Source organism: Pogona vitticeps, chromosome 1 (genome assembly GCF_051106095.1).
Source record: "Pogona vitticeps strain Pit_001003342236 chromosome 1, PviZW2.1, whole genome shotgun sequence".
Lineage (NCBI taxonomy): Eukaryota > Metazoa > Chordata > Lepidosauria > Squamata > Agamidae > Pogona > Pogona vitticeps.
The window spans coordinates 53,016,515-53,041,926 of record NC_135783.1 but is presented as its reverse complement, the minus strand read 5'-3'; the positions used below and the strand labels follow the sequence as shown (position 1 = coordinate 53,041,926).

Genomic DNA, 25,412 nt, shown 5'->3' with positions numbered 1-25,412 from the left:
CACACACACAGGACTGCAAAGCTCTCAGAACAGCTTACAAACCAGTTTTCTAAAAGACAGTTCCCACCATCAAACTTGCCATCTGAAAGAGACATAAAAACAGGGAGGGAAAAATGGAAAACTCTGGCACAAATTCTTAAAAGTGATGAGAACAGCTCCATGTGGCGTTTGGGAAATTTAATGCCATGACGAGGTTCTTGAATCATGAGGCTCAAGTGGTCGACAAAGCTGGGCAGTCCGGGTGAACTGGCTTCTCAGGTAACCAGCCCCGCCCCCTCACACTCCCTATCCTACAACCTCGGCAGCGACTGCAAAAGGTTTACAAACGTGTGTGAACCGAGCATGCGAGCAAGCGCAAAGACATTGGGCGAGACTAGGAACTGGTTTGGCCGATTACAGAGGGTGCGAGTCTGTCTCAAACCTCCTACTAGGGGGGCGAGGTGCCTGCCTGAGGCAGAAGGTGGCAAATTGTTAGTGATTTAGCCAAGGTGCGCTGCTCCCCAGGGCGGAAAGGTGGTTGTGAGACTTTCTGCCTCTCCTGCTTGATAACTTGGGAAGCATCGCTACGAGGGGAGGACGACGCTCCATTATCCCGCCTCAGGCCGGGCAAGAGAGAACAGCTCCGAGGGCGCGAGGAGGAGATGGCGCTGGCTACTCGTCACGTGACGCCGCCGAACAATCCCGAGGCTGGTGCGGCGCGGGTTGGGCTGCCCCGCCCCTCGCCGCCCCGCCCCCTTCCCTCGCGGCATTCTCTCGCCGTTGGAAGCGGCTTAGTGTTGCGCAGCGCTCGGCGGCGGAGGGTCGGCGTTTTTGTTTTCTTCCTGTGGGCTGACTAGCGCGAGAGGGAGCCCTTGCCCGTTGCCATGGCGACCGGGCGGCCTTTCCAGCTGGTGGTGTTTGGAGCCTCGGGCTTTACGGGGCAATATGTGGTCCAGGAGGTCGCACGGGTGGCCGCCGAGGATGAACTGCGCGGCTCGCTGTCATGGGCCGTGGCGGGCAGGGACAGGCAGAAGCTGCAGGCAGTGCTCGACAAAGCGGTCGCGAAGCTGGGTAAGCAAGAGCGGGAGAGCGACGGTGTCTGAGGGGACGGTCGGTGCTCTCCTCGCCCCCTCCCCCCGCCCAGGGCATAATCCCTCTTGGAGTGAGAGGTTCCTGGGGAAAGGGGGGGGAGAGGGAGTGGGGTCCCTGTGCAAGATAATTAACGGCGAACGACACCCAAGCGCTTTTGCCTTCGCCTTCTGAATAGAGATGGAGAACGGTCTTGGCAGTCCGGATGACGTGGCTCAGACACTGACCTTTGTGTACTTCTAGCTTCCCCTTTTAGGAAGCGGAGGAGAGGTAGAGGCTGCCTTCGATGGTTGAGGGCAGAAAACGTGGGGCGCGACAGACCTGAAAAATATAACCCTGCAACATTTGGTTAGGAGCACAAGAGCAGGGCTGGGTCAGGCCAAAGGAATAGGCTGGTGCAACATCTTGCTTCCCCCAGGAGCAGCCCAGTATCTCTGGGAGGTCCAGAAGCCATTAACCAATAAGGTTTTGCCTAGCAGTCAGGACCTGTCGTTGATCAACAATATAGCATATATAATAATAATTGTGTGCTTTCAAGTCGATTTAGTTATGATGTCTCTTTCTAGGATGTTCTTGGTACACAATGCTCAGAAGTGATTCACCGTTACCGTTTGGGAGCACTTGGGGACTGTGCAGCTTACCCAAGGCTACACCGTCTGGCTCTTGTCCTGGAATACAGAGTGGGGTATCAAACGCCTGACCCCTGGTGCTGCAACCGGATGCTTAACTCACTGAGCTATCCAGCTAGTCTACCGTGCATAAATTTATTTAATTCCCATATAAAGTCATCTCTGCTTGTAATTATCACATGCTCACAAACTCATAAACAGTTTCTCCAAGATGAAGTTACAATTCAGTTTCATTCTGTTTGGGGTCAAGAGAAATAAGAGGAAATGACAGCTTGTTGCAAATTTGCATTGATTCCAAATGGGGATTCAGCAGCTTTGTATCTAAGAAAGCATAGAGCCCACTATTGCATTTTTATAATATAGCACATTTAATTTCAAGAGATGGAGAACCTTTGATCCTGTAGATATTTTGGCCTGCAACTCTGATCAACCCCACTAAGTGTGGCCAAATAGAAAAGGTTGTGAGAAAGGTCCAATTAGCAGTATTTGTTTTGTGAGGGAAGCCACCAATATTTGCATGAAGAAATAGCGTTGTGAAATAAGAGATTTTGCAGTAGAAGAGACAAATAGTGCATTTTAGCCTGCCAACTTTTGCTATACAGTCTTTTTCTGGATGCAGGTTTTTTACCCCCAAGGCTTCAGTGTTTGTGATGGGAAGAATCAATCTTAATTACATATGGTTCCCCAATAACCAGAATGTTTGTGTGACTATGTATGACTGCTGGTTTTCAAATCAGGCAAAAAGGAAAATTAAAAAGACAATAACATGTTGATTTTCAAAGAACTGTTATCTGGAACCCAATTCTGTACATATTCAGTTGGAAATAAGTCTCACTCAGTGTTCCCTTTAAGCTGTACAGGTGCACAACACTGCATTGGACATGTGCAGCTGAGCCAGAGTCTCTGCCCATTTGCTTCCGATCATGGGGAACTCCACACACATGAAACGGAACCCCCATGCAGCACACTGGAAAATTAGAGGGAACAATGGTCCCACTGATTACGCATTAATAATAATGTGCTGTAAAGTCAATTAAGACTTATAGTGCCTCTTTCTACCATTTTCGCTAAGGTACTTAGAAGTGATGGCAGCTTGGAGCCATGCAACTTGCCTAAAGCCACATAGGCTGGTTCTGCTTACCTTGGTTGCATGTGGGGGTTCTTTAAAAAAAATTGTAAACCTTTTTTGGCATGTTAGCCTTACTGTTAGACAGAGCAATGCCACTGTCTTTGTCACCAGATTTTGGGTATCAAAGGACCACAAATATTTGTATATGTTGCATAGTTGCTGGATTTGTTATTATTTTTACTGAGAGTAGGTTGTTTTGAGATATTCTGTACAGTCCTAACTGGCTAACAATAGTCTAACTGAAGCTGTGTGGAATAAAAACCCCTTCCAGCCAAGGGATTTTGGAAATTACTTACAACTACAGTGGTGCCTCGCTTAACGAGTGCACCGTATAGCGATGTTTCCGTATAGCGATCCCTTTTTCAGGATCGCTATATGGAAACATACCCGATCGTCGCAATGGGGAAAACCCGCATTGCGAAGATCGGGTATTGCGGCGGCCATTTTGGAGCCGCCGAACAGCTGTTCGGTGGCTCCAAAATGGCCGCCGGAAGCCCGGAAATGGCTGCCGGAAGCCGTTTTCACGCCGTGCCCTCGCTTAGCGAAGGCGTGAAAATGGCTGCCGGCAATTTGAATCCTCGCTGAACGGGTAAGTAAGAAAGGTATTGGAACGCATTAAACTAAGTTTAATGCGTTTCAATACATTTTCCCTACCCGTTTAGTGACGATTTCGCATAGCGAGGGTTAATCCGGAACGGATTAACCTCGCTATGCGGGGCACCACTGTACTTTCACCCTAGTCTAACTTTGGCTGGAGAAGGTTTGGATCTGTCATAACTTTGCCCGTCCTTTGCTTTGCCCCTTTTTCACCTCCTTTGTGCTTTGCTGGCAGATTGCTTTGTCAATAGATTTCTGAGATCAGCTGGTAGAAGGCACTTGTGCCAAATTCTGAAACTGGTAACTAATAAATTGGGTTTACGCTCCCCCCTACTTGACCTGCTAAAATAATTTGTTTAGCTGTGGGTACCATGCCTCTTGACTTGACTGAGCACAAATGTCATTTTGTGCTTTGCCTCTAGCGGGAAAGTAAATGCATCTGCTAGTCTTTCTTTTTTGTGTTCTTTGTGTAGGTGTATGAATTGTGCAAATTACTTTACTTAGTTCCAAATGTTCCAAATTGTACCTTTCTGACATTAATTCTTTTACTTTGTCCTGACTTGAATCCATAAAGCTTACTCCAGAGTTTCTGCAGTTTGTTGCTTTATATATATATACAGTGGTGCCTTGCTTAGCGATTGCTTCGTTTAACGACGTAATCGCTTAATGATTAGTTTTCCAGAGCGATCTTGCGCTCCGTTTAACGATGTTTCCTATGGGTGATTTTCACATAGCAATGTTTGGGACCTTGCTTCACATAGCGATGACAGTTTGGGTCCCCCTGTTTCGCTTAACGATGGTTTTGACAGCCTCGTATTGGCTGTCTTTTAAATGTTTAAAAATGTTTTAAAAGAGGTTTAGAATGCTTGGAATCATAAGTGCACTTAATAAACCCTTTGTTAAACTAATTTGACTTTGTTCTGACTCTTTTTGAATTTGTTGTAATTGTTTCCCCATTGAAATGCATTGAATAGGTTTCAATGCATTTCAATTGGGGAACCGCATTTCGCTTAGCGATGTTTCCTATGGTGATTTTCGCTTAAGGATGGCAATCCGTTCCCATTGGAACGGATTATCCGGTTTTCAATGCATCTCTATGGGAAAACGTGTTTCGCTTAGCAATGTTTTCCCATAGCGATGTTTTTTGCACCAATTAAAATCGTTAAGCGAGGCACCACAGTATATATACTGTATATTAAACTAACTTATATATACGTTAGTTTAATGTATATATATACAGTGTTGCCTTGGACAAAAATGTGATACTGGAATTGCTTTCTTTTGTCTTATGTATATCAAGGTTCCCAAACTAGATTTGTAGTAATATTATGATCAACACTTACCACTTGCATAGTTGTCTTGCTGTATCTTATTTCTCTTAAATAGCATGCCATAATTTCTTGTGGTTACTTTGGTGATCTTTTGTGACAGGAGGCAACATCTTGTTATATCAACTGTTGTTTATGCTGAAAAAGATTGTTTGCAAGATGGAGTGGAACATGTCTAAGCAAAGTAAATTGTTCACCAAAAGAAGGTTAAAGAATTTAAAACAATCTTGGCTTACTGCTGTTTCTATTAAATGTAGTAACCAAAAATAATAATTGTGTGCTATTACCGTATTTTTTGCACCATAAGACGCACTTTTTCCCCTCCAAAAGGGGGGTAGAAAGTCTATGCGTCTTATGGTGCGAAGGTGGTGACTTCGCCCCCACTGGCCCCGGGGGGGGAGCGTCGCAAGGGTCCGAGGGAGCCTTCCAGGACCCTTGCGATGCTCCCCCACCCCCCCACGGGGCCAGCGCAGGCAAAATCGCCAGCTTCCTGGTGGGGGGAATGTTGCAAGGGTCCTGGAAGCTCACTCAGACCCTTGCGACGCTCCTCCCACCGGCAAAATCGCCAGTTTCTGGGAGTGTTTTGAGGCTTCCCAAGCCTCAAAACACTCCCAGAAGCTGGCGATTTTACCCCCCCTGGCCCCGTGGGGGGGTGGGGTAGCGTGGCAAGGGTCCAAGGGAGCCTCCCAGGACCCTTGCCAGGCTGCCCCCACCTCCCCACGGGCCCAACACTGGCGAAATTGCCAGGTTATGGGAGTGTTTGGAGGCTTGGGGAGCCTCCAAACACTCCCAGAAGCTGGCGATTTTACCCCCCCTGGCCCCGTGGGGGGGTAGCGTGGCAAGGGTCCAAGGGAGCCTCCCAGGACCCTTGCCAGGCTGCCCCCCCCACGGGGCCAGCCCTGGCGAAATCGCCAGCTCCCAGGACCTTTTGAGAGGCTGGAAAGCTTCTCAAAAGGTCCTGGAAGGTCGCTATTTCGCCCATGCTGGCCCCGTGGGGGGGGTGGGAGTAGCGTGGCAAGGGTCTGGAAGGCCCCCTCAGACTCTTGCCACGCTACCCCGCCCCCACGGGGCCAGTGCAGGCGAAATCGCCAACTCCCAGGACCTTTTGAGAGGCTGGAAAGCTTCTCAAAAGGTCCTGGAAGGTCGCTATTTCGCCCATGCTGGCCCCGTGGGGGGGGTAGCGTGGCAAGGGTCTGGAAGGCCCCCTCGGACCCTTGCCACGCTACCCCCACCCCCCCATGGGTCCAGGGGGGGCAAAATCGCCACCTTCTGGGGCTCTTTTGAAGCTTCCCAGGCCTTAAAAGAGCCCAGAAGGTGGCGATTTTGCCCCCTCTGACCCTCGGGGGGGTAGGGTGAGTCTCTAAAGAGTCCTGGAACACACTCTAGGACCCTTTGGAGGCTCACCCTGCCCCCCCACCAGGCTAGAGGGGGCAAAATTGCCACCTTCTGGGGCTCTTCTGAAGCTTTCCAAACCTCAAAAGAGCCCCAGAAGGTGGTGATTTTGCCCCCTCTGGCCTTCAGGGGGTCTGGGTGAGCCTCCAAAGGGTCCTAGGTTGTGTTCCATAAGACAGACCTCTCCATAAGGCTCACCAATTTTTAGGAGAAGAAAACAGATTTTTTTTCCTGTTTTCTTCTCCTAAAAATTTGGTGCGTCTTATGGAGAGGTGCGTCTTATGGAGCGAAAAATACGGGTAAGTCAATTCTGACTTATGGCAAAATGGTTTGTCACTCCCTCTGGATGTGTCCAGGCACTGTGCGACTTGCCCATGGCCACACAGGCTGTCTCTCCTGGGATATACCTCACCTCTGGCTCTGTAGCCAGATGCCTAACTCACTGAGCTATCCAACAAGCGATCAAAAATGGTGCTCTAGAAGTAGGAGAGACTAAAGACATTTATGTACTGTGAGGGTTCTTGTATGACATTTCATTTTTCAATTTCCAGGGAAGACAGAACTGAAATCAGAAGTTGGCATAATACTGTGTGATGTCAGTGATCCAACCTCCCTTGCTAATATGGCTAAACAAACATCTATTGTTCTGAGCTGTGTAGGCCCAGTAAGTGTTTCATTTTTCTGTTTTTAAAAAATGGATAAGTAAAAGTTGCTTATACTACAATTGTCTCTTTTAAAATGAATTTTCCATTGTATATTGCATGATGAAACTTCTCCATTTGTTTATTCACTGGTTTAACAAACTTCAGAAAAAGAAACATTTTGAAGTCTGTTAAACCAAGATGTTTGCTTGTTTATATGAAATAGAAGGGGCAATATTGTTGTTTAACACTCTGAAACAGAGATTGCTTTTAATCTTATATGTTTTGTTTATTTAAAATATTTATACCAATTTGTTCCAGTAGCAGTTAGGGTTTAAAAATAATTATAAGATAACTAATGTCAGAAACAAGAATGTAATTGATAATAGCTTTGAACATTTGCAGTAGTTTAATAATAACAATCACATGGTGGCAAGTCAATTCTGACTTGCAGCGATCCTTTTCAGGGTTTTCAAGTAGAGAGTACTGTACAAAAGATTTATTCTTCCCTCCGTCTGGGGGGCACCGTGGGACTGTGTAGCTTGTCCAAGGCCACACAGGTTAGCTGTATTTGTAGGGAGCACAGTGGGGAATCGAACTCCCAAACTCTACCTCCACAACCAGATACAGTGGTGCCTCGCTTAGCGATTGCTCCGTTTAATGACGAAATCGCTTAGCGATGACTTTTCCGGAGCGTTTTTGTGCTTCGTTTAACGATGGTCCCTATGGGCGATTTTCGCTTAGCAATGGTTGGGACCGTGCTTCGCATAGCGATTCAATTTTGGGTCTCCTGTTTCGCTTAACGATGGTTTAAACAGCCTCATGTTTGCTGTTTTTTAAATGTTTTCCTGTTATTTATAAAGTTAGAATTTACTGTTTAAAATGTTTGAAATCATAAAGTGCACTTAATAAACCCTTTATTAACCAAATTTGATTTTGTTCTGACTCTTTTTTAATTTATTGTTGTATTCCCCCCCCCCTTGAGATGCATTGAATGGGTTTCAATGCATTTCAATTGGGGAACCGCGTTTCGCTTAGCAATGTTTCCTATGGCGATTTTCGCTTAAGGGCGGCAATTTGTTCCTCTTGGAACGGATTATCCGGTTTTCAATGCATTTCAGTGGGAAACCGCATTTCGCTTAGCGATGAAACCGCTTAGCAGCGATTTTTTTGGAACGAATTAACATCGCTAAGTGAGGCACCACTGTACCTAAACTACTGAGCTATCCAGCCAGTTTGGCCTACCACATTTTGGGAAAATGCTTTATGTCTTTTCAAGAAATACCTAACTGCTGAATTATTACATAGATGCAGATCTGTTTCAAGACTGAGATCCTCTGAGATCAATTTTCACTGGCATTGATCTTGATCCAGCATCCTAGGCAGTGAATCAGTTAAATGAGCTGGTCTTTGAGAGGATACTTCAGGATTATCAAGTACATGGTCTTGCTCTGCTACTGCAGATTTAGATTTGCAGATTTATATAGCAATTGTATTTTTTATGATTATATATATTTTATATTGATTTATTTTATGTTGTAAGCTGCCCCGAGTAGACATGGTCTAGAGGGGCGGGATATAAATTTAATAAATAAATAAATACATAAATTATAAAGAAATTTTGTTCTTTTGGTTTGTGCTGAAACTGAGTGTTGCAAAAGTTTGGGAGAAAGACCCAGATCTTTATAGTTCCTCCATGTACATTTTTATTTCATTTCACAATTTAGCAATCTTGAGCTAATGACTCTCAAACTAACATTCTGGGTTGAAAAGATAAAGTAGCAGACTTTGCAGTAGAATGCAGTAGCACAAGCAACAGTAACAAAAGTTCCAACATACCAGCTGTAAGTGAAAAGGGTTAATAACTTGAAAAGTTTCTGACATGCAAATAGTAATTTCTTACATTCATTCCAGAGCAGTGGGTAAATAGTTAAATTTGTGTCCCTTTATCTTATCAATTTAGTAAAACAGTTCTTGATAAACTGCTGGAGTCTCAGTTGTTGTAGCAACTTCCTAGTAATGACCTCAGGGTCATGGACTCAAAAACAGAACAGAAGACTTAAAAATAAGCTTGGCTAAAAAGACTTTACATCAAAAACTATGTACAAATGGTATAGAAAGTTAGATGGAAAACTATTAAAAAAGGAGTTACATAAAAAGCAAGGAAGAAATACTGCTGCCACACCCTACTGGAAATAGCCTAAATACGTGGTGCGTGGGCATGGCTGATTTCTTGAAGCAGTTTCACAGTTTCATTTCTGAATATTTGCAAGCTTTGAAATGCCTTTCGAGGCCATTGGAAAATGTCTAGCAGTGCCCACGTTTTCTCTGTTAACTTTGCATGGGAACACTAAACACAAAGAATTATTTGTGTTAAAGGCAAATGTTGTTCTTCATTGGTTTTATTTTTTCCTTTCATATGTACATTGATTACCCTACATATTGCTATATAAAAAAAATTTGTAATACTGCTTATGCCCACAAATCTGTGTTGATTATAGTTAAGTGAGCCTGGTTGTGGGACAGGAGATTATGGTTGTGCTTTCTTTTGTAGAATTCTTCTCAGTCTTTAAATCTAGAGCAAAAGATCATAATTGAAGTTTGCATGCAATGCATATGCATAAAATGGGATGCAAAGAACATGGGGGAAATGGTTGTTACTTTTGTGTTCTGAATTACAAACTCTAGATAATATCTAACATTAAGACATAATACATAAAATAATCAGTTGACAAAATTACAGTGGGAAAAAAGTGTTTTTTGTAAAACCTCTCTCCTTTTAAAGTAGATTGAATTGCTTTACTCAGTTCAGTTGCACATGTGATCTTTCTGCCAGCTTTGATAAACATGATTGGTCACAGTGGCTTGATAGCCCATCTTCTGATCCTTAGTTTATTATTATTACGGATAGTGTTTGAATGCATATACTTGCCGTCATAGTGGTAGGGAACAAAAGGGTAGTTGCCTAATGGAAAAGACTGGAACTGCAGTCTTCATCTTCATCTCGAGGTAATTAAGGGCTTCAGACTTAGGCATTGATTTGTTTTGTGAATTGGCTGTTTTGGTTTTATTTTATTGGCCTTAGAACAAGTAATTGACAATCTAACACAACAGTATAGAATAGCAAACAGTGCAACCTCATAAATTTCATTGGACATTGATTTGTAATGGATTATTTTAATCTGAGAACTTCAGCATTAGAGCTGCAGTATTTAGCTGATTTAATTACCGTAGTAGTACTATTCATGTAGGGACATCTTGATCAGCTGGAAGGTGGCTGTGATTTAAATGGGCAGATACTTTTAGATACTGTAATGTTTCATATGCCACTTCAGAGGAATTCTTTTCTTTGAGAGAGCAGGGAGAGTGGAACTGATTCTTAAGATGAGGAAATGCATAAACACACATTTCAAAATGGATGTATTAGCATGCAACTTCCATTCATTAACTGATTACAATTCAGTTAGCTAAGAGTTCTTTATCCAATGATAGGTTTGTTAGTATTTAATTACTGTTCGTTGTGCATTCTGTATGTAAAAATAATTCAAATATAGGATATAGCTATAGGATATGACTTGGGTGGTGGTGTTTTGTTAATAACCACAAGCAAAAGAAGATACTGTAGCTTGCTCAATTTGGTAAAATAGTTTTCCATAGTACAACATTAGCAAATATATAACTGATTTTATTCAATCTTACAGTACAGATTTTTTGGAGAACCTGTGGTAAAGGCTTGTATTGAGAATGGTGCAAGCTTTATCGACATCTCTGGAGAACCCCAGGTATGTGGAACCAAGAAAAGAAACAAAATTTAGGTGTAATGTTTATACACGGTTCTGACAATGGCTGAAGTCACAGATAGAGTAGAATCAGTGGGTATTTGGCAGGTCAGCACCTATATAAATTCAGTTAATGCAGTCAGTGTGCTCTAGTTATGATTTACTACTAGACTTTAGCCAGTATGTTTCTAAATATTCCTATTTCTATATTTGAACATAAATCACAAATAATAGATACATGTTTCAAATATTATAATATATGATATTTTAATAGAATAGTTCCTACACCCATAGTACTCATTCGTGGTAGGGACCCCATTCATTGTGAACTACATTTATCTAACTTTATGTATGAATAATCAGCACTTATAAATGAATAGTTGAGTCAATATAGCTAGTCTATCTACCAAGGGTGACTTCCCCATTTTAGACATCTTTAGTGCCATCCACCCCATCAGTCCTGGGAATTAATTTACCTCCATGCCATCAAGACAGGATGCCAAAATACATCATGATGAAGATTTTTGTCCCCAAATCCTTCATCCAGTCACATCTGTCCCTTTTATACACTGTCCATTTCTTTGTGCGGAAAGAGGCACAGAATAATACAACATTTTTCTTCTATGTTATTCTCTGCATTGAGAATACTGTATTATCTGCAATTTCAAATATCAGATAGTTGACATTTGTCATTGTTTAAGCCACATTGACACTGAAAAGATTTCCAGGGTCCTTTTTTTGTTCTAGATTCAGATGCCAGATAGTTCTCCACTCCTCTTGCATTCTGAATGGGTAACATAGCTGGAGAGGCAGATACCTATTTTTACATCTGTTCTCAAACCAGTGGTAACAGTGGGATCCCCCACATGTGTATGTGTGTTGTTGTTATGTGCTGTAAAGTCACTTACAATTTATGGTGACCTTATGAATGAGTGATCTTCAACATGTCTTGTCCTTAGTAGCTCTAATAAGCTCTTGCATACTCAAGCCTGTGACTAACTTTAGGGAGCCAGTCCATCTTGTATGTGGTTTTCAGCTTTTGCTGCTGGTTTCTACTTTTCTAGTGTTACTGTCTTTTCCAGGTAATCTGACCTTCTCGTAATATGCCCAAAGCAAGACAATCTCAGTTTCAACATTTTTGCCTCCAGAGATGGTTCAGGCTTGATTTGATCTAGGACTCATTTGTCCATCTTTCTGGCAGTCCAGGGTTTTCGCAAAGCTCTCCTCCTGCACCACATTTGAAATGAATCAATTTTTTCCTGCCCGTTTTCTTAACTGTCCAGCTTTCACACCCATACATGGTGATTGGAAATACAAGAGTACGGATGATCTTGATTTCCAGTGACACATCCTTACACTTGATGATCTTTTCTAGTTCCTTCATTACTTCCCTTGCAGTCTCCATTCAGAGCGATGATTGAGCCAAGGTATAAAAAATACCTATCTATTTCAATTTCTTCATTGTCAATGTTAAATTTGTGTAGTTCCTCTATAGTCACAATTTTTGTCTTCTTCATGATCAACTGCAGTCCTGCTTTGGTATTTTCTTCTTTCACTTTCGCTATAAGTCGTTTCAAATCATTGCTGTTTTCTGCCAGGAAAATGGTGTTATCATATCATGAATTTTTGATGTTCTCCCTTGCTGTCTCCCCGACAATTGTCACTCCTTTTTCATCTGAATCTAGTCCAACTGCCTGTATATTTTCTGGGTACAGATTAAATAGGTGAGATAAAATACATCCTTGTCTAACACCTTCGCCTATAGGAAACCATTATGTATTTCTATATTCTGTCCTAACAGTAGCTTCTTATCCACAGTACAAGTTATGCATTGGGATAATCAAGTACTGAGCCACACCCATTTCTTTAATGATAACCCATAATTTCTCATAATCTACACAGTCAAGAGCTTTGCTGTAGTCTTGTTCTGAAACTCTTTGATGCTCCCAGTAGCCAGTGGACATTTGCAAAATAATCTCATGTTCTTTTTTCTTTTTGAAATGCAGCGTGAACATCAGGTGTTTCTTATTCCGTATAAGGTAGAAGCCTTTATTGCTGCAGCTTGAGCATCACTTTGCTTTCATAGGAAATTAAAGCTGCCCTGTACTTAATGCATTCCTTTGGAGAGTGTGTGTAAATATTTAAAAATAAATGACTAAACAGACAAATTTAATACTACTTAGTTAATTATTCAAGTTTATTGTTAGTCCTAATAAGAGTAGAACCATTAGATTATTGAGTTTTATCAAGGCAGCTCTTGTGTTGGGTTGATCCTAACTGCAATTAATGGTAGAGTTTAGCCATAAGTGTTCAACTTCCACATTGCTTAAAGGATGGGAGTAGGATGAGAGGAATTGGGGGCATGGGATATTTACTTTTGCTGAGTATCATGAAAGATTTTTTCTTCAGCTGTACGTAATATAAATACGTATGTGTGCATGCTATGTATGAATATAGGAGTTGTGGTGTTGGCCGTTTAATGTAAACTCTACAGCACAGTATCACTGATTTTGTTACACCTATTTAGAGGTAGGTACATAGAGTAAACATCAATAACACTGCAAAGTGGAGCATCAGCCAATGAATATATTAGCAGCTCAGCTTGAAAGTGTTTTTTGTTTTGTTTTGTTTTTTAATACAGTATAATTGCATTTTACTTGCAGTTTCTAGAAGGAATGTATCTGAATTATAATGACAAAGCTGCAGAAAAAGGAGTTTATATTATTGGAAGCTGTGGTTTTGACTCTATTCCAGCAGATATGGGAGTATTGTACACCAGAGATAATCTGAAGGGTAACTATTCTGCTTGCTTATTATTTTGATAGTCAGCATTAAAGTTGATATTTGAGTAGTCAGGAGCAATAATAAATTATACATTTTTTCTTACAGTTTTTAAGAAGCGTCGGTATTGTTGCTAAAATATATCAGCTAGAACAGTGGTCCCCAACCTTGGGCCTCCAGATGTTCTTGGACTTCAACTCCCAGAAATCCTGGCCAGCAGAGGTGGTGGTGAAGGCTTCTGGGAGTTGCAGTTCAAGAACATCTGGAGGCTCAAGGTTGGGGACCACAGAGCTAGAATACATTGAAAAATTACACAGGGTAAGCCCATTGGCCTAAATTTCAAAAGCAAATAGTCAGTGTTTGCATTTTTTGTTGTCACACAGCTGGTGTACAATAGGAAGTTCTAGTAAAACTGCCACCTTCTTTACTATTGGCAATTCACTGTTGTAGTTTATGGCACTGGTTCTTAACCTTGGGTTACTCAGGAGTTTTGGATTGCAACTCCCAGAAGCCTTCACCACCAGCTGTGCTGGCTGGGGTTTCTGGGAGTTGCAGTTCAAAAGCATCCGAGTAACAAAGGTCAAGAACCACTGGTTTGTGGCAATGGACTTAAACCAGTAGGCCTAAGTAGTAGGATTCTGAATACTGTGTTTCCCCCTTTATTTAAAGCATTTTAGCTTGCACTTCAGCCAAAAAGGCTCCCAGAGCAGTTTACTTACAGTCGGTAAAAACCAGTCAGTCTTTGCAGGCTTACTGTCTCAAAGCATAATATGAAAATAAAAATTGATGAGGGTGGAAGAAGAAAAGAGACAAAAACAGGCATTAGTTTTGGAAGTTAGTTAATCTAGTGATAATAACTGAAACTGTGTTCAGAGAAAAGGGAAGAGAAGAGAAGATGGATGAAGCCGGTGTTTCAGTAGGGCCGAATGAGTGAGTTACCTTGCTCCCCATCACTCTTCCTACTGTAGAATGGCTTCTACTGGCATATGAGAATGGTGGTTGAGGTAATCAGTTGAACTTTATAGGATTTAGTGTTGAATAGACATGTATAGATAGGACTGAATTGTCAGTATATATTTTATTGTGAAATTATCTAAATATCACTGTAATGTCACTTATCTGACAGAACAACAGTCTAGTATCAATTACTGTTTAATGTTTTATGACCATAAATAACCATACATTGTATTTCTTAAAGGTACCTTAACAGCAGTTGAAAGTTTTCTGACTATAAAATCAGGACCAGAGGTTGGTTGATTTTATTTTTCTGTCTTTTATCTAGACATATTAAATGAAACCATTATGCAGGAGGAGATAATTAAAATATTTTAAACAAAGAGTGGGCTATTGCATTGGTAGTGGCAGCTTGAAAAACTGTTAGTCACCAGATCATCACTCCTTAATACTTTTTCCTGCATAATGTTACAGTATAATATCAGTTACAAAATCAGTCTGTGACAGCACAAACTGAACATATGTTTTCTTTTATTATATGGTTGAGTGATGATAAAGATCTAACTTACTCTTGGTGTTATCGTCGTCGTCATCGTAGAACTGCAGAGCTGGAAGTGACCTATGGATCATTGAGTCCAGCCCCTGTCAAGGAGGCAGAATCAAACTCCCAACCTGTGATTCTGCAGACAGAGACCTATACCACTGAGCTATTCAGCATGTAAACAAAGACCTAAAATGTAACACAAACATGCCACACATCAGTAGACAGTGATCAACATTTTCTCTAAAGTGTGTGTGCAGCCAAGCCAGTGTTGCCACCCATTTGCTTCTGCTTGTGGCTGGAAACCCACATGCATGCAGCAGGGCTCCCACCCAGTGCTTCAGATAATTGGGAGGAACGTTGGAAGTGATAATTTTCATTTAAATGGAGTAGCTGGTATTGTGTTACATTGTTGGAGAAGAATAGTGGAGGTCTAGACTAAAATCTCAATATCGCTTCCTTTGGTATGTTAAAAAGAATGGCAAGACTTGCCTATACAAAAGGTTGCTATGTGGGCTTTTCTCTCGCTGCCAAATATATGCATGCTGTGTTACCAAGCACCTTGTGAACTCATGTTATTGCTGGTTATGAAAAATAGCACTAGAGTAATCTAAGTGCTAATTTGGTGCTCAATTGCTTCTATTTCCTGAGGTAAATTAACACTGATCCTCTCCCCCCCCCCCAAGCCTGGAGAAGTAGTACATAGCTGGCCTAATAGTAATTATTACATGCTAACAAATGTATTCTGACTTATGGCAACCGTTCCCAAGTTTTCTAGGTGTAAAGTACTCAGAGATTACCTACCTATCCCTCCCAGGGCACCCTGGGACAGTGGAGCTTACAAGACACAGTGGCAAATCAATTTCCCAACCTCTGGCTATATGCAGCCATATACCCAGCTCACTGACTTATCCAAGCAGCTACCTTTCAAGTGTACTCTGATTACATTGATGAGTTGGGCTCAATGTATAATTGCAGGAAGATGTGTTTGCACTATTGTGGCTATGTTGACATGATTAAAAAAATTTAAGAGGCTAGTGCACAACAACCCTTATACAAACAAAGTCCCACTGTGTTGAATAGGGTAGTCTCCAGCTTGATCTCAACTCTCTGCAGAACAGAGAGTTGAGATGTTCTGGGGCCTGTGTTCAATGTTTACACATATAATTCTGGTCATAATAATTTATCATATAATAATTTCAGTGTACATGGCATTTTGACAGGGTTCTTCTATTCACGACGGGACCTGGAAATCAGCTATATACGGCCTTGCTGATCAAGATAATCTGAAGAAAATTCGACGGCAAATAGGACATAAACCACTTCCGGTGACTGGAGCAAAACTTAAGAAAAGGTATAAGAAATGCATGTCTCTTTTAGAACTTGGTTAAAGGATGTGTGGGTCTCCAGAGGTTGCTAAACTGCATCTCACATAAGCTCTACTGATAAGATCCATAATGGAAACTACACTTCAACAACATGTGGAATTCCACACATTTCTCACCTTTATTTCAGAGCTTTTTAGTTTCAAACAAGCTAATATAGCTGAAAGTGAGTGTCATGCCCAAATGGAAAGTTAGGGTGCTTGTAAATGTCTTCAATCAGTAACAAACAGGACTTTTTCTGGTAGGAAGCATGCTGCGGGAATTTGTCTCTGTAAAAATTCCTGAGCCTAAAAAGACAAGTTACTAATAGTAGTGTCTTGGATCAGATATATTTTAGTAGGGCTTCTTTTACACTTGTCTTATCTTTTTGCAGAGGTGCAGTATTTTATAGTGATGAACTCAAACAGTATTCCATTCCATTCATGGGATCAGATGTTTCTGTAGTAAAACGTACTCAGCGCTATTTGCACTCACAACAAGAAATTCCTGTAAGTTTACTTATGCATTCATTAAAGCTTGTTTTGTCCTACTGTTACAGAAAAAAATGCATTGATACCTTTTGCAAAGTAACATGTGCCTGAAAAATGAATTTCTCTTCAGTAAATGAGAAACCATCACTATGTTAATTCTTTTAAATTATATCCATGTGAAATACTATAATATAGCAGTGCTGTTCTTGATTGAAGAGTAAAAAGACCTTCCACCTTCCTCTTTAGGCATGAGTATCTCTGGGACAAATATTTCAGACTTCCAATCCTGGGTTTTCTGCAAGTGTGCCTTCTCCATTTTTAACCTGTTTGATTTCAGAAGTTTTAAAAAATGGCACTCCTGGTGGTTCTGCATGGGCTTGAGATCAATTTGGAGACTGGGGTAGAGCTTTCAGTGTAACAGTTAGGTCCCATTTTATGGAATTCCCTATCACTTTTCTTTTGGCACCAGAAAGAACTTTCAAATAATTTTTCTCTAACTAAATTGAATAACATGGTTTTACAGATAGATTTTAAATATTTTATATATTGTTTATGTTTATATTTTAATTGTTTATACACTACTTGGGATTTTTTTCCTTAAATAAAAGGTGACTTATGAATGTAAAAACAAAGAAACACTTAAGTTAATAGGTGTAATGACATTCCTTGTTCATTAATATAACATGTCTGTTCTCCTCAGGTGCAGTATGCTGCCTACACCACTGTCGGTGGGATTGGATCTGTTATCAAGTTAATGTTTGCTGGCCTTTTATTTTTAATGCTTGTGAAGTTCAACTTTGGAAGAAAGCTCTTGATAAAAGTAGGTTGGTTTGTTTTTTAAAAAATTCTGAAGTTTATAGTCTTGTTTAGTATTCTGATTTTTACTGTGGATTGTCTTATTTCAGTATCCTGAATTTTTTTCTGGAGGTTATTTTACAAAGAAAGGGCCGACGGAGAAACAGGTAATTAGTACTTTTATTCCTTGTTCATGATAATGCTTTTGACATGGCTGTTTTCAGTTCAGCAGTTAAATGCTTGTTATTGCATTTATTCAGTAGAAGCGATTTTTCCCCATAGGCAACATCGTTATACGATCGCAAAAGCGATGGCAAAAATGCCATCGCTATGCGAATTCATCGTTAAACGGGGCACTCGTTGTACGAGGCACCACTGTATTTGTCCTTTTTTAGAATGAAGTAGTACTGTAAATGAAGTCACAAATTTTATCCTGGTCTCTCTTCCCAGTGCTTATGGATCGAGCTGTGATTCAGCAATACAAGTAGTAGTACTTGATGTAAATTATGCCGTTGTTTAATACTTTTTCCCCCCAATCCTTTTTGAATTGTAGATGGAAGAATCATCCTTTGAAATGACATTTTTTGGTGAGGGATACAGCACAGGCCAAGATCCACAGCAAGGGAAACCAAATGTTAAGATATGTACCCAAGTAAAAGGACCAGGTAGGGCAACCAAATTACAATACAATTATATGTAATAATTATACTGAATGTGTGTACCACAGGACTTGCTTTTGATAGACCCACATCCCAGAGTGACAGCCTGTTTTTGTAGAGTAAATTTATTTAGCCATCAGATTGTGAGAAGGATTGCCTTACACATAGAGAGTCAACACTGTACAGTTTTTACCTCAAAAGAAAAAGGTAATTAAAACTATCATTTCCTTCTAAATCATAATTCTAATATAATTTCAGTTTATCCTAAAATATTTATACATTAATAAAGTTATTTTTAATATGTTTGGCTCCGTTTAGACTATCCTTCAAACTGTATTTCCCTCCAAACAAGCTGACCATAATTTACTAATTGATGTGTTGCAGGAAATTAAACAAGAAATTAAAAGCTGAGATGGGAATGTGAAAATCTATGGGTTTTGTTTCCTGTCTTCCAGTCCATAGATTGGGGGGATTGTCTGAACTGAGTCTCTATATTACTACCAACATTTTGCTATAGCTGCAGTATCTACTGTCTCTCATGCAAACTACAGCAAAGTATTATAGAAATATATTCTAAAATTGTGAAAGGTAACTTTGGATTTCTACTGAATCACCTTATGTTTATATTCACGCCACCGAAAGTAGTCCTGCCTGCAACACATAATGATAAGAATATACTGTATGTTACAGTGCCTGTCTGTACTGTAGGGCAGGGGTCCCCAACCCCCGGTCCACGGCCTGGTGCCAGTCCGTGGCCTCGGCAGGACTAGGCCGTGGAGACGGATCTCCTGCCCCCCTGCACGCACTTCCCCCCTCACGCCCCCACGCAAGTGCAGCCCCTGCCCACACATACATGAGCACGTGCCCCATGAGTGCAGGGAGGTGCCCCCCCCAACAGAAAAGGTTGGGGACCACTGCTGTTGGGGAAGAATCTAAATTGAAAGAGACTTGTGCTGGTTATGCTACAGATAGATACAGTGTGTTCCTACTCTGTTTCGTTGCATCTTATGGCGTAGCATTACTGCAAGCTTTTTTTTCCATTAGCTTGGATGGAATCAGTTGCTGCTCGTCTTCTGTCCTCTGAAAATCCTCCAGTGACCATATCACATAATCAGTATGAAAACACTGTGTAAGGGTGTAACTGCATATTAGGAAAAATGTGAATAGATCTGCTGTGAAGTCACATCTGAGAAGTCAGGTTTCCCTGGGTTAATCCACTTCAGACGACCACACTGGAATCAGCAGAGAGAGGGGAGGAGATCAGCTTTGTTTGGAGCTTGTTAACTATTTGAATCCTCTCCTCACACCTGGTGCGTGGGTGGGCTTGTTTTCCTTTTCCCTTCCCTTCCTTTTCCTTCCTTTTTTCTTTAAAGGTTTGCTGTCCTAGTTCTAGACTAGCTGTGTGGCCAGATAATTTAAAAAGGCAAGGAAATGTAGAAAGACAGGAAGGTGTTTTCACTCCTAGCTATCTAGATTTGTAGGAAATACAGTTGTAGCAGAGCTGCCTTAAAACCTTCTTCCCCTTTCCCCCATTTGGTCAGCAAGGCGTAGAAAGAAAGAAGGGAAGAAAGAACAGGAAGGGAAGATTTCAGCAGACCTAGGCACCAGGTGTTGGAAGGGGATGTTTTAAACAGCAGCCAGTTTCTTCTTGCCCTTAAATACAATGGCTACAAAATCTTCCATATTGACTCAAGCTATCTCACCCTCTGAACTGATGCAGAGGCATTCAATTCCAAAAAGGTAGAAGCCCCAGAGGTGGAGGGAAAAACTGCAGATTGGGAGTGCAAGCTCTGAGCTTATTCATCTTGACTTTTATGTCTTGCAATCAGTGGAAAATAATTCATGTGAGACCATTCCATTTCCAGAGCATTTCCCATATTATTAATCAATTTAGTCATATGGGATCAGTTTGAAATTTGGTTTCATGGTGCTTCTCTTCCCGCCTCATTCTTTTTTCTTTCTGTCTCTCTCGTTATTTATAAAAGTTAAATTGCTTCTAGTACTTTACTTAAAAATACAGCATGAGATAAAATCAGACGGGGTATAAATCAAATAAATAAATAAATACAGAGGAGCATAATATATTGTTTGACTGAAAGTCATCGGGCTGCAGAGAAGCCAGAATTGGACATTAATGGCTAAAGATCACATGGAACAGTTGGAATGCGGAAAGTTGGCTATAGGTATAGAAATGTCACTTGCACACGGCGCAAGATGGTGCTGTCTGGTCACAGAGTAAGCTCATCATATGGCAAGTGATTGTAAATTAGCAATCTAAAAAGATGCCTCATATAGTTTCTGGTTTTACCATTCATCCAAAGTAATCTTCACCTTTATCTTTTATCTCTCTTTGTAGAGGCTGGTTATGTTGCTACACCTATAGCAATGGTTCAGGCAGCTGTGGCACTTCTGATGGACAAGAGTTCTCTTCCAAAAAAGTGAGTCTTATATTTCCTTGGTGTGAAATGCCTATCCTGCAGCTGTCTTATTGCTTCTTCACCTACAGATCAGGACTGCTATTTCACACGATGACTTGAGTGCATTAGACAAAGAAGAGCTACAGTTATTTTAACCTTTTTCCCCCATTTGGCTAAATACAGTAAATAATTGATAGCAATGTCAGTAATAGCCATTGTATTGAGTGATTTTGGTCCAGACTGCAAAACATAAGCATCAGGTAAACGTAAAGTACTCAAAATTTGTCTACCATATATTTTTTTCTGGGGGCACTCTTGGACTGTTCAACTTGCCGAAGACTACACTTTTCTCTAGGCTTTTCTCCTGTAAGGCAAAGTGGGGAATAAAACTCCTAAACTTCAGCTCTGCAGTCGGGTGCTTTGTCTCACTGAGCTATCCAGCCAGATGCACTTGTGTGTGTGTGTGCGTGCGTGCGTGCACACACGCACACGCACACACTACATCTCACTGAAATTGGCGGAGCTTATTTCTTCATGGACATCTGCAGAATAGCAGTGTAGGTCAGTTTAGAGTACATCTACACTGACTTTTGAGTCAACTGGGGCATTCTAAATAGGATTACTTATGATCAGGAAAAGGTGTAATATGCTATTTGGTATGATCCTCACATCCAAATAACACATTGGAGCTCAAGCAACCATATTTGGTCCACCTCCTTCTGGTATTGTGACATAGCTTAAGTGAGCCACATCAAGCTATCAGCAAATTGAACACTTCCTCTGCTCCTCAGTGGAAGGGCAGGGGAAGTGACATTTCTAAAATGGCTCCGGTAGACTATCACTGAGGTGTGCTGCATTACTTAAAAAAAGAAAACTTACTTTCAAGGGCAGCTGAGAAACTGCCTGCAACTGAATGCCTGGATTTGGCCTCAGGCAGTTTCTTGACAGGTCATTTAAGAGAAATGGAGCAGAGGAAGTGTTCAACTTGCTGATATCCTGAAGTGGCTCACTTATTAAGCCATTTAATGATAACTGAAAAATAAAACCAGAAGGAACATTTGACAGCCAGGAAGGCTCACTTTTGGTCCATTCCTGGCAATCACACATTCTGGATATGGACCAAACCAGAGCAATCCGACCAGCACCAAAAAAAGTAGAAGCCCCTGACGGCGGCACGAAAGGGTGCAGATAGGGCTGTTTTAGGGACAGTTTGGTTCATTCCTGCAATAATATTGTGTGATTGCTGTGAAAAAGCAAAACCAAACTGCCCCCACAGTGGGCCAAACAGGACAAATGGCTGTTTGATTGAGCCCTCGGTTACATAAATAAGCTTCTCACAAAATCTTTAGATTCACTTGAATAGTACATTTGTTATTGAAGACAGTTTAGGGTATTAAGCCCTGGCTGTCTTTAGCTATGATTGGGGAAAAGACTTCCTTACAAAGGCTTTGTCTTTATAAATATTGGTTGTTGGGAAGCATGCAGGCTTGCTTGCACTTATCTGTTACAAATAACAAATGTGTGACTGTTTTACAGAGGAGGGGTCTATACTCCTGGGGCTGCATTCGCTAAAACAAAACTTATTGACCGACTGAACAAACATGGAATTGAATTTTCCGTTATTAGCAAGCCTGAAGCCTGAAGAAACATTCTGAAGAGACAGCGTGACCAGCAAACCTTTGTGTGGTACTTGTATACCAAAAATTATCAAATTAAGAAGGGTTGCTAAGTTTAATAAAATACTTACTTTTAAAATATGTAATGTGAATATCTGTTCTACACTGCTGCTTGAAATGGTTGAGAGGAAGACAAATTGGACATTGGAAATGTGTATTAGGAAATATTTTAGTGCAGCAGTAGTTAAACTAATGAAAAGATAACTATATCAATTAATTCTGCTAAACCTGTAGTGTCTTTTTAGAAACAAAGGCTTTATGTTAAATTCATCAAACATACTTTTCAGTAGAAAGCAAATTCTATCAATATTAATTTGTAATCTGTTCAAGTATTTTTAAAGTAGCAACTATGAAAGAAGCACTAATTTTTTTTGTTTGGAGTTCTGAAACTTCTTGTTGATTATAATATAAAATCTGTGCCTTAACAGATCAGATATTAGAGACACAAACTGTTTCTGAAAATGAGTAATACCCTGAAGAAGGAGAAGGCTAAGTGTCCCTTTAATTTTGATTCAGGTTGCTGAATATTTCTTCACAGATAGGCCTCTGGCCAGCTTTCGCTAGCCGTAATTAAGACTGTAGTTTATTTTTAACTGGAACTAAGCCCCATTGATCACTAAGTGTTATTGCCCAGTTGTATGTGTGTTTAGTTAAACAAGCCTTTTTTGATACCAAGAAAAAGAAACTAGTTATGCTTAACTGCCTGGTAGTCTTTTTGCTGTAGCCTGATTTGGCCCACAATGTTTTTTCTACACTGCAGAATGTTAGTGGGAGAAGGCGTCTGTCCTGTTTAATAGTATCTTTATAAACTTAAATTCTTGTGGCAAAATAAACATAACTGAGCAACTGATATTATGGACATAAACCCAATGCAGGGGAAAACAGTGATGTTCTAATGTAATGGTACTAACGTGTAAGGACTTCTAGTTGCTGTTTCTCCCCCCCCCTTTACTGATATAATAAAAAAGGGTGGCAGTTTTATTTGGTGTGTGTATCATTGCTACAGATTGCTGTATTAAAATCCAGCTATTATATCTAGAATAATACTGTATGCATAGAATAAATTATGCTGTTGTATTTCAGTTGTCTACCTTAAGTAATTAACAGAAGAGAGAATGAACTACTAGATGTCATTCTAAATGTGAAACCCATATTATTAGCAGAATTTCAGGCTCCTTGTGCCTAATGCCAAAGGCAAGTTTTTAATTTTGCATACCCACTGTTCAGGCACGCACACATATACCCTACCACTCTGAGACACATGGAGTAGTAAGAGCAAACATAAATGAGCTACTGTGTGTAGAGGAAGGTGTTCTGGATCCATTCCGAATTCATTATCTTAAGCAAAACAACATGCAAAAGGGATGGTGGTAAAGAAGTGGCTAGTCAATGGTATGAAGTAAGTACTGGCCACCACTTTTTGGTGCATGAGTATTCTAGGTATGCAGAGTGGTAAATACGGGTATCATCTCCTAGTTTGTTGGTACACAACAAGATAAGCTTAAGCACAGCTGTAATTAGTATACTAAAGCACTACATTTTTATTTGGTGACAGTGCAATGCAGCAACTTTATGGCTTGCTGTAACCTAGCCTCTCTCGCTTCTTTTTAACTATTAAAGCAACATCATTTTTCAGTGTACTTATACTCGACTCAAATTGTTCTCCAAAATCCTTTAACATGTTTGATTGTTTCTCAGCAAAAAGTCGAAGTAGCTGAACATTATCTTCCTCCTGAAAAGAAATTAATTTTAAAACAATTAATGCTGTATTGTGAAAATGAAAGACTAATGTGATTCATATGGTCTTCAACTGATAAATAGTTGCTTGCTAGAAATGCTACAGTCTGATGAGTAGTATCTCCGGGTGAGCCAAACCCCCAGTTTGGAGCAGGAGTTGGCTCGCATGGAGTGGCTACCCTCACCTCTTCAGACAGTTGATTTTCTGTATGTAGCATGACAATGGACAGGACAAGGCTAGCATGGTCCTCTCACCCTATGTGGGCTCCACATGTTTCCTTACTGTAGAAACCAATCTGTAATTGGTGTATACACCTTGTAAACAATAGATATTAGACATCTATTTTGTATGTGGGTTCTTTATTTTGTATGTGTATGAGACACATGGACATTATTAGAGCAGTAGAACTTGAATAAAAGTAAATCAAAAAGATTAGGAAATTTAAAATCTTATGAAGAATCTTCAGATTCATTGTGTATAGTTCACAGCTAGCAGCAATAAGAGAAAAGCAGTCTTCATTTTTAAGCCAAAGGCAGAATCAAATTCATTGGTGTTTTTATATGCCATCAAGTCACCTCTGTCTTACGCCTACCTTAGCAAGATTTTCAAGGAATATGAGATGTTTAAGGAGTAGTTTTACTAATGCCACTTCATGGTGTATTTCCATCTCCTATTGCGGCTTGTTCACATGGACATTTGTCTCACTATTTGGTACATTGTGGGGACAGATTAGTTCATGCTTTTTCCAGTAACTACACAATGTAGTCACTAAAATGGACCAGTTTATCCCCAGAGCACCCCAACCTGCCTCTTTCTGATCCCCCGTCAAGGGCATTTACTTTTTTGGTGTGGGTTGGTACGCTCTAGGTTAGTCTGTTTCCAGTGCATGTGATCTCTGGGAATGGATTAAAATTGAGCCTTGCAGCTATCAGAATGCCAAGGCTTCTGCTGCTGTCAGTTTCCAGTACAGTGGTGCCTCGCTTAACGGGTGCCCCGTTTAACGTCGAAATCGCATAACGATGAAGATTTTGCAATCACTTTGCAATGGTCTGAATGGGGTTTTTTCGCTTTGTGATGATTGGTTCCCTGTTTCGCTTACCGATCATTGCATAATGAAGATTTTTTTTAACAGCTGATTGGCGGTTCCAAAATGGCCGCCGGGTAAAAAAATGGCTGCCCGCTGTGTTTAGGGAAGGATTCCTCGCTTACCGGGCAGCAAAAATGGCCACCGTATGGAGGATCTTCGCTTAAAGGTCAGTTTTAAGCCCATAGGAACGCATTGAAGGGGTTTCAATGCATTCCTATGGGCTTTTTGAAATCGCATAGTGACAAAATTGCTTAGCAGCGATTTTTGCTGCACCGATCAACATCGCTATGCGAGGCACCATTGTATCATGAAATGATTTATTAAGCAAACCACTTCAAGATACAGT

The 25,412-nt window shown here is 40.7% G+C and overlaps 2 protein-coding genes across 3 annotated transcripts in view; one reads left to right on the top strand and one right to left on the bottom strand.

The window, feature by feature from the left end:
* The first annotated feature begins 751 nt into the window (after positions 1-751).
* On the top strand, positions 752-23,318 carry SCCPDH (saccharopine dehydrogenase (putative)). Its single transcript, XM_020788007.3, has 12 exons — positions 752-1,050; positions 6,695-6,807; positions 10,486-10,566; positions 13,227-13,356; positions 14,543-14,592; positions 16,063-16,193; positions 16,598-16,712; positions 17,395-17,514; positions 17,600-17,656; positions 18,043-18,154; positions 20,505-20,586; positions 22,102-23,318. The coding sequence occupies exons 1-12, from the start codon at positions 864-866 to the stop codon at positions 22,205-22,207; spliced, it is 1,284 nt and encodes a 427-aa protein (XP_020643666.2). The 5' UTR covers positions 752-863; the 3' UTR covers positions 22,208-23,318.
* LOC110076093 (kinesin-like protein KIF28) overlaps positions 22,726-25,412 on the bottom strand; it is a 33,670-nt gene continuing 30,983 nt past the window's right edge. For both annotated transcript variants that reach the window (XM_078383090.1, XM_072992816.2), the window contains one exon: positions 22,726-23,973. In XM_078383090.1, the coding sequence (XP_078239216.1) occupies positions 23,812-23,973 (162 nt within the window). In that variant the 3' untranslated portion in view covers positions 22,726-23,811. The remainder of the gene's footprint in view (positions 23,974-25,412) is intronic.

Excerpts from the sequence above, each read along its gene's own strand:
- SCCPDH (XM_020788007.3), top strand. The coding sequence starts at position 864 with ATGGCGACCGGGCGGCCTTTCCAGCTGGTGGTGTTTGGAGCCTCGGGC. Across the intron at positions 10,567-13,226 it reads ACATCTCTGGAGAACCCCAG|TTTCTAGAAGGAATGTATCT; the intron begins GTATGTGGAACC and ends TTTTACTTGCAG. Across the intron at positions 20,587-22,101 it reads AAGAGTTCTCTTCCAAAAAA|AGGAGGGGTCTATACTCCTG; the intron begins GTGAGTCTTATA and ends ACTGTTTTACAG.